The 13820-nt window shown below is 57.9% G+C and overlaps 1 protein-coding gene across 4 annotated transcripts in view; it reads right to left on the reverse strand.

Moving 5' to 3' along the window:
* Window positions 1–13820, reverse strand: part of Ep400 (E1A binding protein p400) — a 94558-nt gene that overhangs the window by 4043 nt on the left and 76695 nt on the right. For all 4 annotated transcript variants that reach the window (XM_026409635.2, XM_026409634.2, XM_026409632.2 and 1 more), the window contains 10 exons: window positions 12880–12958; window positions 12525–12770; window positions 11467–11512; window positions 11286–11395; window positions 6822–7029; window positions 6550–6743; window positions 4916–5134; window positions 3519–3714; window positions 3032–3156; window positions 1472–1618 (listed from right to left, as the gene is read on the reverse strand). In XM_026409635.2, the coding sequence (XP_026265420.2) occupies window positions 1472–1618; window positions 3032–3156; window positions 3519–3714; window positions 4916–5134; window positions 6550–6743; window positions 6822–7029; window positions 11286–11395; window positions 11467–11512; window positions 12525–12770; window positions 12880–12958 (1570 nt within the window). The remainder of the gene's footprint in view (window positions 1–1471; window positions 1619–3031; window positions 3157–3518; window positions 3715–4915; window positions 5135–6549; window positions 6744–6821; window positions 7030–11285; window positions 11396–11466; window positions 11513–12524; window positions 12771–12879; window positions 12959–13820) is intronic.

Raw genomic sequence — 13820 nt, forward strand, 5'->3', positions numbered from 1 at the left:
TTCCCTGAATTCATCTGCAGCACCAAGAGGAAGATGCAGGATGGCTTCGAGTAGAAGAGGGAAGGTGTAAAAGGAAAGTCTAACCAAAGACGTAGCCCCACGCAGCCTGGGGTCAGACCTCGCCATGCAACTGCCCAGCGCAGCCAGGACCCAGAGTCTGGAGCTGGGCAGCAGCTGGGGCAGGCCTGGTGGACACCCTTGCACCTGCACAGCAAGCCCCTAAGCCCGGAGTCCTTGGAGGCACCCAGGAGGGGACAGGGAGATACGGACAGGAACCCAGGGTAAAAGGTGCAGAAAGTCCTAGCAAACCAGAAAAGAACAGAATTTTCCTTCATGTAACAAAAAACAAAAAACCAGAAAGAAAAAAAAATTCTTTTGTACAAAATGTATGAAGATGAAACTTAAAAAGCAGACACACGCCTGTGACCCCAGCAGCTCGGGAGGCAGAGGATGGCGAGTTCAAAGCCAGCTTCAGCAAAATGAGGCGCTAAGCAACTCAGTGAGAGCCTGTCTCTAAAGTACAAAACAGGCTGGGTGTGGCTCAGTGGCTGAGGGCCCCCAAGTTCAATCCCTGGTACCAAAAAAAGGCAGCAGACTCTGTACAAAAACACCAGAAAGTACGGCTCCATCACCCGACACAGCTGCAAGGCCTCTGCGAGAGCCAGAAGGAAATGTGACAAAAGCACTTCAGAAGATGTGGGCAGCGAGCGGCCTCTCCGCTGGAGAACCTGAAGCTTGGGTGTGCAGACGTCAGCCTGCATCTCAGAGCGAACAGGACTCCACAAAGCTGCAGCAGGGGCTGGGCAGTGATGGACCTGCTGGATGGCTGAGATCACAAGGGAAGGGCAAAGCTCCAAGGACAGCCAAGGCTGTGGACTGTGCCTTCAGGGCCAGGAGGCACAGCCCATCTGGAGTGCAGGCAGACCCACACGGCTCGGGTGAGGGCACCACAGGTCCAGGCACGGCTGGGACCGCTCAATAAGCAGTGGCATCTCACGGGAATTAAGCCAGCCCTTTCTTCTGTGGTATCACGTGTGAAAAGAGGACTAAAGACCAAAGCAAGAGAGCAAACCACGAGGGTGGAGGAAAGAGAGAGCTCCATGTCCTCTGGGCAGCGTCTTCAGTGCTGACCAGGAAGGGGGAGGCCGTGCAGTCCAGTGTGAGGACCTGAACTGAGCATGCTGTGCAGGACAGTCTGTGTGGCTCAGGAACTGAGAGCTGATGTCCAGCATGCAAGACAGACCAGCCAACAACAGGCCTCACGGGGAGGAGACCACTGCCAAGAGGGCTGAGCAATGGCAAGGCTGACCCCAGGAGGCACCCACCCACCCACCGCCACCTGCAGGCCCAGGGGCCCACTGTGCACTGCCTACGAGGAGCCCAGACCTCTCTCCAGAGACTCCTGTAGCACAGCTGGCCTGCACCTGCCCAGCAACCCTAGAGCCCACCACACCCTCTGTGCCCTGCTCACCTGAATCTGGGTCTGCACCTGCTGCGTCCCAGCCAGCTTCTGGGCCTGGGAGATGGGTGTGGTCAGAAACTGGGTCTTAAGGGCCGGCTGGGCAGCGTAGGTGACCTTCTGTTGTGGGCCCTGAGTGGCCATCTGCTGCGCTGCCAGCTGGAGGGAACAGATGACCTGGATCAGACCCTGGACCAGTGCTGGATACTCAGACCCTGCTGTACCTTCCCTGTAGGACCCTGGCCTTCACAGCACACTCCCAGACAAAGCCCACAATGCCACTGGCCCCTGCTTCCTGCAGTCCCTGGACTGAAATGGAGGCCTGCCCTCCTTGCAGCCAGGCTGGAAGTCACCTGCCAACCTCCACAGGACCTGGTGTGTGAACGCCCTTGTGTGGGTAACTGAACTTGACCAGTTTCTCAAGGCTAATTTAAGAATCCAGCAGACAACCCGAAAGCATTTAGTACAAGAGGTGACGACCCGTGTGCCCGATCTGCGCACAGTGATTCTCATTTCCAGTTCTCTCTACTAAGAGAACATAAGCCACTCTGGAGGTGCAGCCTGTGGTCTGTCTCCTTCCAGTGGGAGCCAGGCCTGAGACTGCATACCAGCCAGCCGGCTGCTCTGGGTACCCAGGGAGGCCACCTCTGCCGGCTGCACAGCTGTCCTTCTCCTGAGACTGGGAAGGTGGCTCTGAGCACCATGCTTTTCTCCAACCTGTGCCCCAGGAGAGAGAACACTGCAGGAAAGCAAGAATAAGCAACAAGCCTTGATCTGGGACACACCCTGCCCTATAATGACAGCTATGCCTAGTGCCACGCAGGAAGACACCTGTCCAGCCACCTGTGCCCCTGCATATCCTGACTATTTCCTGCAAGCCCCTTCTCTTGGACTCTGTGCTCACTGCCCGAGGCTCCAGGGACAGCTCTGCCTTGTCTTCTGCCCCCTGCCTCATAGCAGGCTTCAGCGCCCCTAGCCCAGCTGTGGCCCCTGTGGTCAGAGCTGACCTGCCTCCTTTCACCAGCTCTGCCACTCTGGGCAAGCCTCCTCATCCTCCTAAAAATGAGCTGTTTGGGATCAGCCCCAGATTCCTGCAGAACTCGGCCTAGCCCAGCTCTGCTGAGGCCTCGTGCCCACGCTTCTGCTCAGAGAACAGCACACACCAGGCCCGTGGCTCGCGCCAGCAGAGGCACCTGCAGGCTAGGGACACAGCGGCACTGCCCTCGCCATGCACGAGGGCCACCGATGAAGTTCCAGGTGCCCTGTGAACTTCCCTCAGCTACCACTTCTGCCCCCAGGCTCCTCCCTCAAACATCCTCCCCAGGAGCCAGGAGAGCACCAACAGCGAGCCCTTCAGGGTCCTCAGTCACATGGCTTCATATGGCTGCACAGCTGGCCAGCATCCTGGCTCAGGGCCACCCATCCTCACAAGTCCCCCAGGTCCCTTCCAGGCTGCGTCCTCAGACCAATACTACACAGCGTGTTTCCTGAGAGGCAGTGGTGGTGAGACCGCCTGCTAGTGCCCCTGGGAGCTGCGTGCTCTCTGGGGCTCTCCTCAAGGGCAGGCCGTACCTTCTGTGGGACAGCACCCTGGCCCTGTGCGACCTGCGGCTGAATGGCCTTCTGCTGTTGCACGGCCTGTTGCTTGAGCTTCAGCAGCTGCTGCACATGCACGGGCTGGGCCACGACGGTCTGTCCTGCAAGACAACGTGGCCTGTGAGTCGGTTGGGGCCAGGGCCCCACTCACCCTGGTCTGCTCAGACTGACTGTCCCTGCAGGAAACGGCGAGCCTGCAGCTGTGACAGCCAGCCAGCCCCAGACACTCAGATGCCTCTGCATGCCTAGGTCCCATTCACACCATGGTGAAACTTCAGACCGAGGGTGTTCAGTTAGACTGAGGACCCAGCAGACCAGAAACGCTCTGAGGAAACTGCATCCACAACACGGCCTGTGTTCAAAGGGCTCCAGGGCCAGGGCAGGGCAGGGCTGCGGCCATCTCGGCCAGCAAAGGCTCACTGCACACAGTGTCCAGCAGAGGGGAGGGCTGCAAGGCAGGCACCTGCTGCTTTCTGTGGCTGCCCAATTGCCACACTGATGCCCGCGACGTTCATGGGCAAAGTCGTGACGCCCGGCGAAGAGACCACGGCTGCTGGGACAGACACCACCGGAGGCTTCGCCAAGGCCACCTGAGCTGGCTGCGGTGTCTGTGTTTGCATCTGCCCTTGGGCCTGCAGCTGGGAAGTTGGAACCCGGGTCTAAACGGGAAGAACAGGAGAGTCCGGAGAAGTCCAGGATGTGTGTCTTTTCTAACATTACTCCTCAAGAAGTCACATCCCGAGAAAACCCATGGGGCTGGTAACATGGCTGGAGGGCAGCACTAGAGGGCAGCAGGGTGCCCACAGCTACAGGGGCGGGACTGTAAGGCCAGGCTGCCCACTGTCACGTGAGGCTCTCCACGGCCTCTGGCTCCTGCACCTCCCCAGCTACCAAACCATGCTGGGCCCCATCTCTGCCCTGCCTCCCACCTGAAGGCCGCCACCACGCCACCTGCGCCTGGGGACCCCCACCCTGCTACTACACACTGCTTTCCTTAAAGGACGTTATAGAAGACAGAAATGGAAATCAGTCCTTTTTTATGTGTAAGAAACTGGAGAAGAGGTGCCCAGAACCACCTCTGCGCCAACGCAGAGACCAGTGGGCCGCCCTCCAGAGCGTCCCGCTACTTGCCCTTCGTCCCCTTGGAAGCTGCTTCACCCTCCACTCCCCTATCCTCCTGGAACACATGCGCCCCCACACGGAGCTTCCTCACGGCAGTCCCTCCTCACTGCGTTAAGCGGCAGGCACACTTGAGGTCAGAGACTAACCAGCCGGGGCGTGACAGGCACTCAGCCAATGTGCAGTCCACGTGAGCCACCTCTCCCTGCCTTGGGGAGTCTGGGTACCAGGACAGGAAGGACCTGAAGCCCAGGCACCGCCTGGCCCCCAGGGGGTTCCCGCCACCCAACAGTGCTGGCTCTCCGTGCCCCACACCCCGCTTCATCCTGCCGTCGGAGCTCTCCCTGCAGTGGTCTCCTGCCCACTGGAGCTGGTCACGGGGCCTGGCCGCATCCCACACCACCTGCAGCATTGTGCTCCAGCCACGTTGCCCTCGGCCCTGCCCTCCACAGCAGGGAGACAGCCACATGTGTGTCTGGCCTCATTGCTCACACACCACTGCTCAGTCTCCACCACGCAGTCCCAGAGAGTCTGGGGACAGTCGATCCTGGGGAGTACCGCTGACGAAAAGTGTCACGTGGGCAGGGTCTCACCCTCTCCCAGGAGGCCGACACTCAGGGGACTGATCCTTTCCCAGCTCCCTGCGAGGCTGCCACGACACCCAGCACCCTAGCAGGTGGCCGCAGCCCCCAGAAGCACGGAGACGCTGCTCTCAGAAGGAGCATACAAGCTGGAACTTACAAGCCGGGCCACTTGGAGGTTGGCCACAGTGGTGCCTGTGAGCAAAGCCCCGGGCCGTGGGGCTGTGACCGTGGTGAGCTGGGGGCTCTGCTGCTGCGGGGGTTGCGGGGGCGGCACTTGCACCTGTGCTGGAGGCTGGGGGGGCCCAGGCTGGGCCTGTGGTGGTGGGGGCTGTGGGGGCAGCTGCACTTTCTGCTTCTGCATCTTGATGATGTGTTCCTGAAACCCAAACGAGGCACACTGTGTGACGTCCCGACGCAGGTCCCCCTGCCTCTGCCCAGCACCAAGGTGCTCGTGTGCAGACGTGCAGAGGGCAGCCGTCCCTGCATCACAGCCTCCTGCTCACAATCAGCCTTGCACCAAGAAAACTTGACAGATTAGAGAATCCACAGCAGAATTTCTAGGTTGTTATCTCTCAAACACATCAAATATTTAGCACCCAAATGTACTGACTAGTAAATGAGTTAAATAACTAGCAGTAATTTGTTAACAGAAGCAGAAACATCAAAATACGATATGAAACGTGGGTTCAAAAAACATTTTGAGAAACAAACGTCTCAAGGAGCACTTCACGGAGATGTGCCGAATGTCAGACATCTGTGGGCTCACCAGACACAGAAGGGGTTCTGCAGTTGCTACAGTAGGGCAGGGTACGAAGCGACAGGGGCAGGAGAATGGGTGGGACTCCTGCCCGAGACCAGGTGAACAAGAGTTCTTGGCACACAGGTGTCTCAGAGGCCAGACCCTGGGGCCTGGGGCACTGGACAACTCGCCTCTGCTGGGCCCAAGGACCCCTGGGCAAGGAAACTCTCTAATGCAGCACTGTCCAGGGGAACCTGCTGCAGGGACAGCAACGCAGCAGCCAGGCCATGCAAGGTCAGACCCGAGAAGCAGGTGTGGTGACGGAGGGGCAAACACTACACCTCACTGCGTGTCAACTGAAACTTCGCCTTATGGGCAGCATAGCTCCCCAGGGAGCACAACAGGCACCTTGGTGGCCACGAGGGCTCTGGAGCACACTGAGCTGTAGCAGAAACACCAGGCACTGCACTTCCTGCCCTCCCAGCACCTGGGACAAGGCCTCAGTTGGCATGACCATCACCTTCACAACAGTCATAGCCCCACTGACTGTGCCTCCTGTGTCTCTGGCTCCCTTCACCAGTGTGCACTCATAGTCTCCATTGGTGGCAGGGACATAACACTTCCTTCTAAAACGGGCGAGCACACTGCATAAAAGATGGCACAGGCACACAGACTGCCAAGGACCAGGAGTACCAGCGTTCCCACCGCCACCCTGGAAAAGCAGACTGCAGAAGCCACCTGGTCTCAGAAACTGCGGCTCACTGGCACCCTCTGGTGGAGAGGGGTGAGGGGGTGAGAGGGGTGGAGAGGGGTGAGGGGGTGAGGGGGTGAGAGGGGTGGAGAGGGGTGGAGAGGGGTGGTGAGAGGTGCGCAGGACGGAAGTGGGGAAGATGGGCCCTTGCACTCAGGGAACACTGAGGAGCCTGGCTGAGCCACACAGGAGTGGGCCAAAGTGGCCCTGAGTGGGAAGTGGTACCCACGGCACACTGCCCGCCTCCGGTCCTGCAAGGTACCCACTGCAAGAGCATGTGTGTTTTCTGGGAAGGGCTCACCGGTGCCAACTTGCCCACAGCTTTGATCTGGGCCTGGGCCTGCACCTGTGGAGCCTGCACCTGTGAGGGCGGCGGCGGCTGCTGCTGCTGCTGTTGCTGCTGCTGTTGCTGTTGCTGCTGCTGTTGCTGCTGCTGCCGGAGAAGCTGGAAGTGTGCAGGGGTGATGGTCTTCCCAGGTAGCTGGACACCTGTGGCTGTGCAGAGGCGGGAGTCAGACCTCCGCCCTTGCTCCCTGGGTGGTGTGCAAGGGTAGAAACACCAGGCCCCTTTACCTTGGGACACCTGGGTCACCAGAGACCGTGTCGGGGTCTGCACAGGGGTCAGGTTGGTAGTGACCACGGCTGAGGCTGTCACAGAGGTGACTGCTCGGACGCCCTGGGTCGTTGCCATGGATACCAGGTCAGTGGTGGCAGTGGCAGGGGAGCCAACCGCTCGCTGCTGTGTGTGAACCACCTGGGCGGGAGCAGAGCCTCCGGACGTCTAGAAAGGCAAAGGCAGAGCTCACCACTTTCCACACGGCACCCGGAAAGAGGCTCTGGACTCCAGACCCAGGCCTGCGGGGCCTTCTGCCGTTCTCTCTGCACACACAAGTACTGCGTGGTCCCAAGAGCATCCAGACCTGGTACCTTGAGCCACAGAGAAGTGCTGCTCATGGCCAGTCGCAGCTGCAGGTGGAAAGGGCCCTGTGTCCCTCCCACTTCGCGCGCACACTGCCTAGCCCCAGGAACATCCAAGCTCCTGATAACCCTTCAGGAGCCCCGTGAGGCCCACGGCCTGCCACTCTCTGATCTGCGCAGAGGCTACAGCCCCACTGCCCTTCCCAGTCCACCTCTGAGCCACCTTCAAGCACAGGCTGCCCTCTCCCAGCCACCTCAGCTGTCGCGGCCTCTGGGGCACGGGCTTGCCCATCTCAAGGATAAGCTCCACAACTCCCCGCAGCATGGTCCCCTCTGCTGCCTCTGTGGTGTGACTCCATCTTATCCTCCTGATATCCAGGGATGAGTGGCACTAACACTTCTCTTCCCTCTCTCTGCCCTCCATGGCACCCAGCTTCTCTCCAACGCCTGCAGTGTCTGCCCGCATTGCCTGGACCACGCCCTGCCTCTCCTCGGCCACTAGCTCTCTCCTCCACCTCCACCATGAGACTGAGGTGCACTCACAAAGGCTCCTGCCCCCGGTTCTGGGAACACGCTTCTCATCTCTACAAGTCCCCACATTCACTTACACTATAGTTTTGGTTTCTTTAAAACAGAAAGCCCCACTATCATGGTTCCGCCTGCCAATCCCAGGACTCGGGTCAGTGTGGGTCACTGCCACCTCCATAGGCCCTCGCTCTGATGCCTTGTCTTCCTTTCCTGTTCCCCAGGTTCTAAACTTTTTATTTGACTGTAGTATGATGACTGTACACAGCAGTGGCTTCCTCGTGATGTATTCGCACCAGCACGTCACAGTTTGGGCCTTGTCTCCTTCCAAGCCTATTTTTTATGGAACGCTGCTGCTTGTGGTGCTTGATGCTGTCTGTGGAGAGCCCGGGAAGGCCCTGCTCCTGTCAAGTGCCAAGCACCCTCCAGTCCAGTCAGTTTGCAAGCTGCCTGCAGGTTTGCACCTCGTACAGCAAGACCACCTTCAACTGCGAACCCAGAGGAGCTGGTGGCCACAGTGCCACCTCTGCCCTCTGTTCAACATGGGCGTCACTCCTGGATCACTCCTGCCCTTGGGTCCCAGCTCGAATAAACAGCCTCCTCCAGCTCCCAGCTCAGGCAGGCGTCACAAGCAGGCTTCAGTCCCTACCCACGCTGGCGGTCACTCTGCAGGCAAACGTGCCTCAACACAGCCGTGTCCCGCAGGCCCCGGCCTCCCCAGGTGCAGTTATCTGGGGACCACCACAAGGTCTCTGCACCTCTCACACTCCAGCATGCCAAGTGTGCCTGCACCTGCATGTCCAAGGCACTGGGGACGAGGGCGAGGACCTTGATCTGGAATATGTGGTCAGAGCGTTCTGGGAGCTAGAGCACCCGCACACAACGGGGACCTCGGGGAGGGAACCCAACCCTACACACAAGATCACTAAGGTCCCATGCATGCCTGATGCACATGGCTTGAAAGTGATTTTATAAAATACTGTTAATAATCTTGTACATGAAAAAAAGAGTTTCAGTGGGAATTTCCCAGTGTGGCTCCAAGTTCTGGACTTTGGAACATTATAGATTCTGGATTTTCAGGTTAGAGATAACTCGATTAGTATCTCGTCCAATATTAAGAGCTGCTCAAAATAGATATGTAGGGAACAAACTATTTTATGCAATATTTTAAAATATCACATGTAGGAAGGGAGGGGGCATGGGGTAATTAATGATGGTGGAATGTGATGATTATTACTATCCAAAGCACATGTATGAAGACATGAATATACTATGTACACAAACAGAGATATGAAAAACTGCTCTATGTAATAAAAGATGTAATGCATTCTGCTGTCATACATAAGAAAAAAATTTACATTAAGAAAAATCACATGTAGATATTTTCAAAATAAAACTCTACACGTGATGGTTCTGGCTTCCTACCCAGAATCACTGCAAACAGTGGAACTAGTCACAGGAATGGCCCCAGCACCAAGGCCTAACAGCTTCTGCTATTTATGGAAATGGTAGAGTCTAAATTGGTTTATGGCAAAGCAAAGAAAAACAAAGTTGCCCCGGCTGCACACTAGGAGCCCATTTCCCACCTCTCCTCTGCATAGTGCCGTGGCCTCTGCAGCGGGGTGTGCTCAGCAGGACCCTCGTTGCCATACCTGGCTCCTGGCACTCAGCCGCGACACAGCCCAGCAGATGCCCACACGGCCCCTGCAGGTCACCAGGCTGCGAGGTCAACCCTCTCTCAGCTCAGCACTGACGACTGTGGCCCACTGTGTGTCCCTCTCATGAAAGCCTCTGCCTCTGCTCTCACGTCCCCAAGGGAAATCCCAGGGCAAGAACCGTCTGGGGGTGGTGCCCGAACTGTGGGAGGGAGAGGGCAGCAATGGCGGCAGCCATGACACCCCTTAACCACCTGCGCTCAGGTCCCTCATGGAGCACTTCCATGTCGCCTGAGCAGTAACCGATCCCATCTTCCGATGAAGCGGGTGCACGTGGTGCAGCTGTGGTCCTCTGTCCCTTCCCTGGGGACAAGCAACACCTAGTCTCTTCTTAAGACTGCCTGGCTGCCCATGTCTTCCTGGTGGACTGACCACTCCATCTTCTGCCATGTTTTATTTTGTTTTGTTTGTGGTCTGGCCAGGAAGCCAGGGGCACTTATCACTAAGACGGACCCCACCCCCTTCTGATTTCGAGGCACTCAGGGCCTCCCTAAGTTGCTGAGGCTGGCCTTGAGCCTGCGGTCCTCCTGCTCAGCCCACTGAGCCTGGGATCACAGGTGTGGCCCTTGCTCCCGGCGCCCACCGGGCTCTCACCACGGTGAGGAATCCTCAGTCTGCATCCAGCCCTTGCCATCTGTGCTTGGCTTTTCTTTCTCTTAACGACTTTTCAAGAAGCAAGTCTTGGTTTTGATGAGACCCATTATCAATCTTTGGCTCCCAAGCTTTGGGTACTCTAAGGAAGGTCTGTCTGAAGCAAGGTAGCAGAGACATTCTCTCGTGTTTTGGTTTCAAGTCTGCAGTTCTGTGGAGTGTGATCAGGTTGGTAGTCCACTTCAAGGGACTTTCTGTACACAGAATAGTGGGCCAAGCCTCCCTGTCCTTTATGTGGCTCTCCAGCTAATTGGGCACCGCTGGGTGAAGATGCCCCTTCCCCACTGGATGCTCTGGCACTTCCCAAGGGACCAGAGTGCTGCACACCAGCATGTGCATCTGTCCTGGCCTCTACCCTAACCCGCTCACAGGTGCCTGTCCTGTGGCCAGCACCATACCACCCAGATACTACAGCTCTGTCACAGGAAGACCCTGAGCCCAAGGGACCTCATTCTGCCTCCAGAGCGCCATGACTTCATTCAGGTGTATGCTGCCTTTGGGTCTGTGACTGGACGGGAAGTCAGAATAAAAATTTAAGTCCCTTGATCTCAGTTCTGTTGTGTGGCACTGGGACTGAACCCAGTCGTGCTCTACACTGAGCTGCGTCCCCAGTCCTTTACAGTTTGAGACAGGGTCTCACTAGGTTGCTGAGGCTGGCCTGGAACCTGGATCCTCTTGCCTCAACCTCCTGAATTGCTGGGACCACAGACCTAGGCTATTCTACTTCTATTTTTTATGGTGAACCATGAAAGACGGGCTGGGGGGGGCAGACACTTCTGGCTGTGAGCTCAGGTGCCCTTAGCTCCGTGTCCTGCCAACATACTTCATCTCTGTCAGGTGGGGCCCTGCTCCCTGCACACCCTCAGCTGGGCCCTGTGGCCTCTTCACACCCTGGATGTGCCTCACCCCCGTGTCCCCACAGATACGTGGCACCCACACAAGGGCACCTGTGTCAACGAATGGAAGCTGCATCCTCATGTCCTGCCCACCTCTTCGTTCTGCGGGGAAAGCGTCTCACACACACACCAAATTCCCATCTTCATTCCCTCCAAGTACACGAGAGAAACCGCCCCCAGCCACTGAGTGTACTGACCTGCCACCTGACCAGCGCCCTACCGCACAGAACTCAGCTAGATCAGCACATTTCTCACTGATGGAGTCTTAAAAAAGCAAATCATCTCCCTGCAAAACAACCCCACGGAGCATCCCCAGGCGTAGGATGACTCACGGTCAAGGACCCTGGAGCCACAGGCGAAGCCAGGCGCTTGTTGATGGACTGGAAGGTGGCGGCAGGGACGCCAGCGATGGTGTTCACAATCACATTGCCACTCACTGTGCCTGGGAGGAGGACACAGTGAGCAGGGACCGAAGGGATCCTCTCCCACCTCACCCTTCCCGGTAAGCCTCACCTGCTGGTATGCTCGTCCCGGTCACTGACGTCTTAATGGTTCCTGCCTGTTTGAAACAGAAAGCACATCCAAGTGTGTGTCCCGCTCCCTGGCACACCCACGTCACACAGTCACCCACACCCCACCCACGTGGCCAGCCTCCCATAGGCATGGCCTTGCTGCTCCATCCTTGCAAAGGAGCAGCTGCAGCTCAGGCCTCAGCTCAAAGGCAACTTGGGAAAGGCTCCTACGACCCAGCAGTCACTGCCTGGCTGTTCTCGCCTCCTTCCACATTTAAAGTGAACTAGCAAGGTTTGGTGGTGCACGCCTGCAATTCCAGCAGTCAAGGAGACTGTAGCAGGAGGATCGCAAGTTCAAGATCAGCCTAAGGAACAACTTAGGCCCCCAACAACTTAGCAAGACTCTGTTGCTGAATAAAAAATACGAAGGGCTAGGGATGTAGCTCTGTGTAAAGCACCCCTGGGTTCAATCCCCAGTGCCAAAAATAAAGCAACTATACCTGCTGTCCTCCCAGCTCCACCAGAACGTTCTGGCAAGTGGGGACACAGCAGGTCTGCCCCTCCCCCAGGGTCCTTACACCCAGCAGGTGCCTGATCAATGCATCATTCTAACTTGCCCAGCTGCTACAGAAATCCCACTGAGGCTGAAGGCAAAAACAAAGCTAACCTAATGGAGAATACTGTTCTAAAACAACAATCAGAAAACTGTTTCTGTGCCTGGCTGAGGCCTAGAGTGCACCCCGGTCCAGCCAGAAGACCTGCTCTCCACCAGTGGCCTGTGCACGACTCCAGTGTCTGGGCTGCGCTGCCACACACAACACGGGTGCCAGCAGCCTCATGAGGGTCGCGCTCGCCCTTCTGCTCTCACACACCACCCTACACACTCTGCCTCCAACAGGCGTGTGGGGGAGACTGCATGCACATGCTGGGGACAGCTGCTTGCGGCCCTGTGGGGTCCTCTCCAACCCCCACCCAGGTGAGCACATTGAGCCACGGTGGGCTGGCGGGGGACAGCTGCGGGAGGCGCACCCCTACTCCCTGGAGGGCACGAGGACTCACCAGCACAGCTGCACTGCCCACAGTGGTGATGGCGGGCTGCCCCTTTGGTGGGGCCTGCACAGGCTGCGGCGGTGCTTGGGGCTGAGGCTGGGGCTGGACAGTGGGAGGCCCTGCGGGTGGCTGGCTGCCAGATGCCTGTGGCTGGGGTGGAGGTGGCGGCGGCTGCTGTGGGGGTGGCGGGGGCTGCGGCTGGGGTGGCGGCTGTGACACAGCCGGCTGCTGAGTCTTCTGCTGATCAGCCAAGGCCTAAAAAGGTCGGTGGTAAGAGGAGCTCTGAAGGGGTGGCACGGGACCCCTACCTGTGACCCCCAGCCCCAGAACATTCCCACGCAAGTGCAAGGAGCCAGCACCTCACCTTCTTCTCCTTTGCGATCCGCTCTGCACGGAGGGATGCGACCTGGATGGGAGGCAGGGGCTTGTCGTAGGTGATCCCACTGAAACACAAGAGCGAAAGCTTGGAACACAGCCATGTGCGTCCATGACTGCAGCTTCCCGCGGTCAACAAAGTCTAAAGATGTTAGGTGGAAAATCCCAGAAGCAAATAACTTCTAAGTTCCTAAGCATCACTCTTCAGAGTAGTGTGACGAGACGCACCGTCACTTCCCTCCAGCCCCATCCTTTGTCCAGCAGATCCACGCTGGGTGCCGCTAACCATCCTGGGCACCAGACTGAGTGTCTCTGTGGCACAGAGCTGCAGAGCTTGTGTTCCAACCACCTGCACCTTACTTTACGCAGGGCCACTTTACGCAGGGTGAGGCCACCCAGGTTGCGAAAGGACCCATGCTTCCATGAGGCGCAGAGGCAAGTTCCTCCACTCAGCTGAGAACAAGCACCTGTTAGCTCGGTGCTGTCTGCAGTCCCGGGCATGCCTTGTGGACGCCGAGCCCACTAGCTCTGTAGACAGTCTAGACCAGCCAGAGTCCAGCCCCTGACTCCTGGACACGCCCCTCGATAGGCACCAGTGCCTGCTGCCCTTCAGCCCATGGACACAGCCACAGCAGTGGCCACTTCAGCCCCCACATTGGGTGCACGAGGCTACCTCAATTTTCCTGCAGCCCCTGCCCCTGCAGCAGGTCTGGTGTCTGGGACATCGGCCCTTAGCCCTGTCTCCACACCCAGCCAACAGCACTCCCAGGGGAAGAGTCTCTGAACAACCCCCGGAGAACTGAGGCTCTCTGCCCTGAACTAGGAGCCCTGTATCTGCAGGGCTTGCAGTCAGCACATCAGACATACCCAGGGCACATCTGAATCTGATCTGACCAGGGCAGGACGAAGATTCCTAGGAGTGCGGTCCCT

Source organism: Urocitellus parryii, chromosome 3, assembly GCF_045843805.1.
Source record: "Urocitellus parryii isolate mUroPar1 chromosome 3, mUroPar1.hap1, whole genome shotgun sequence".
Taxonomy (NCBI): domain Eukaryota; kingdom Metazoa; phylum Chordata; class Mammalia; order Rodentia; family Sciuridae; genus Urocitellus; species Urocitellus parryii.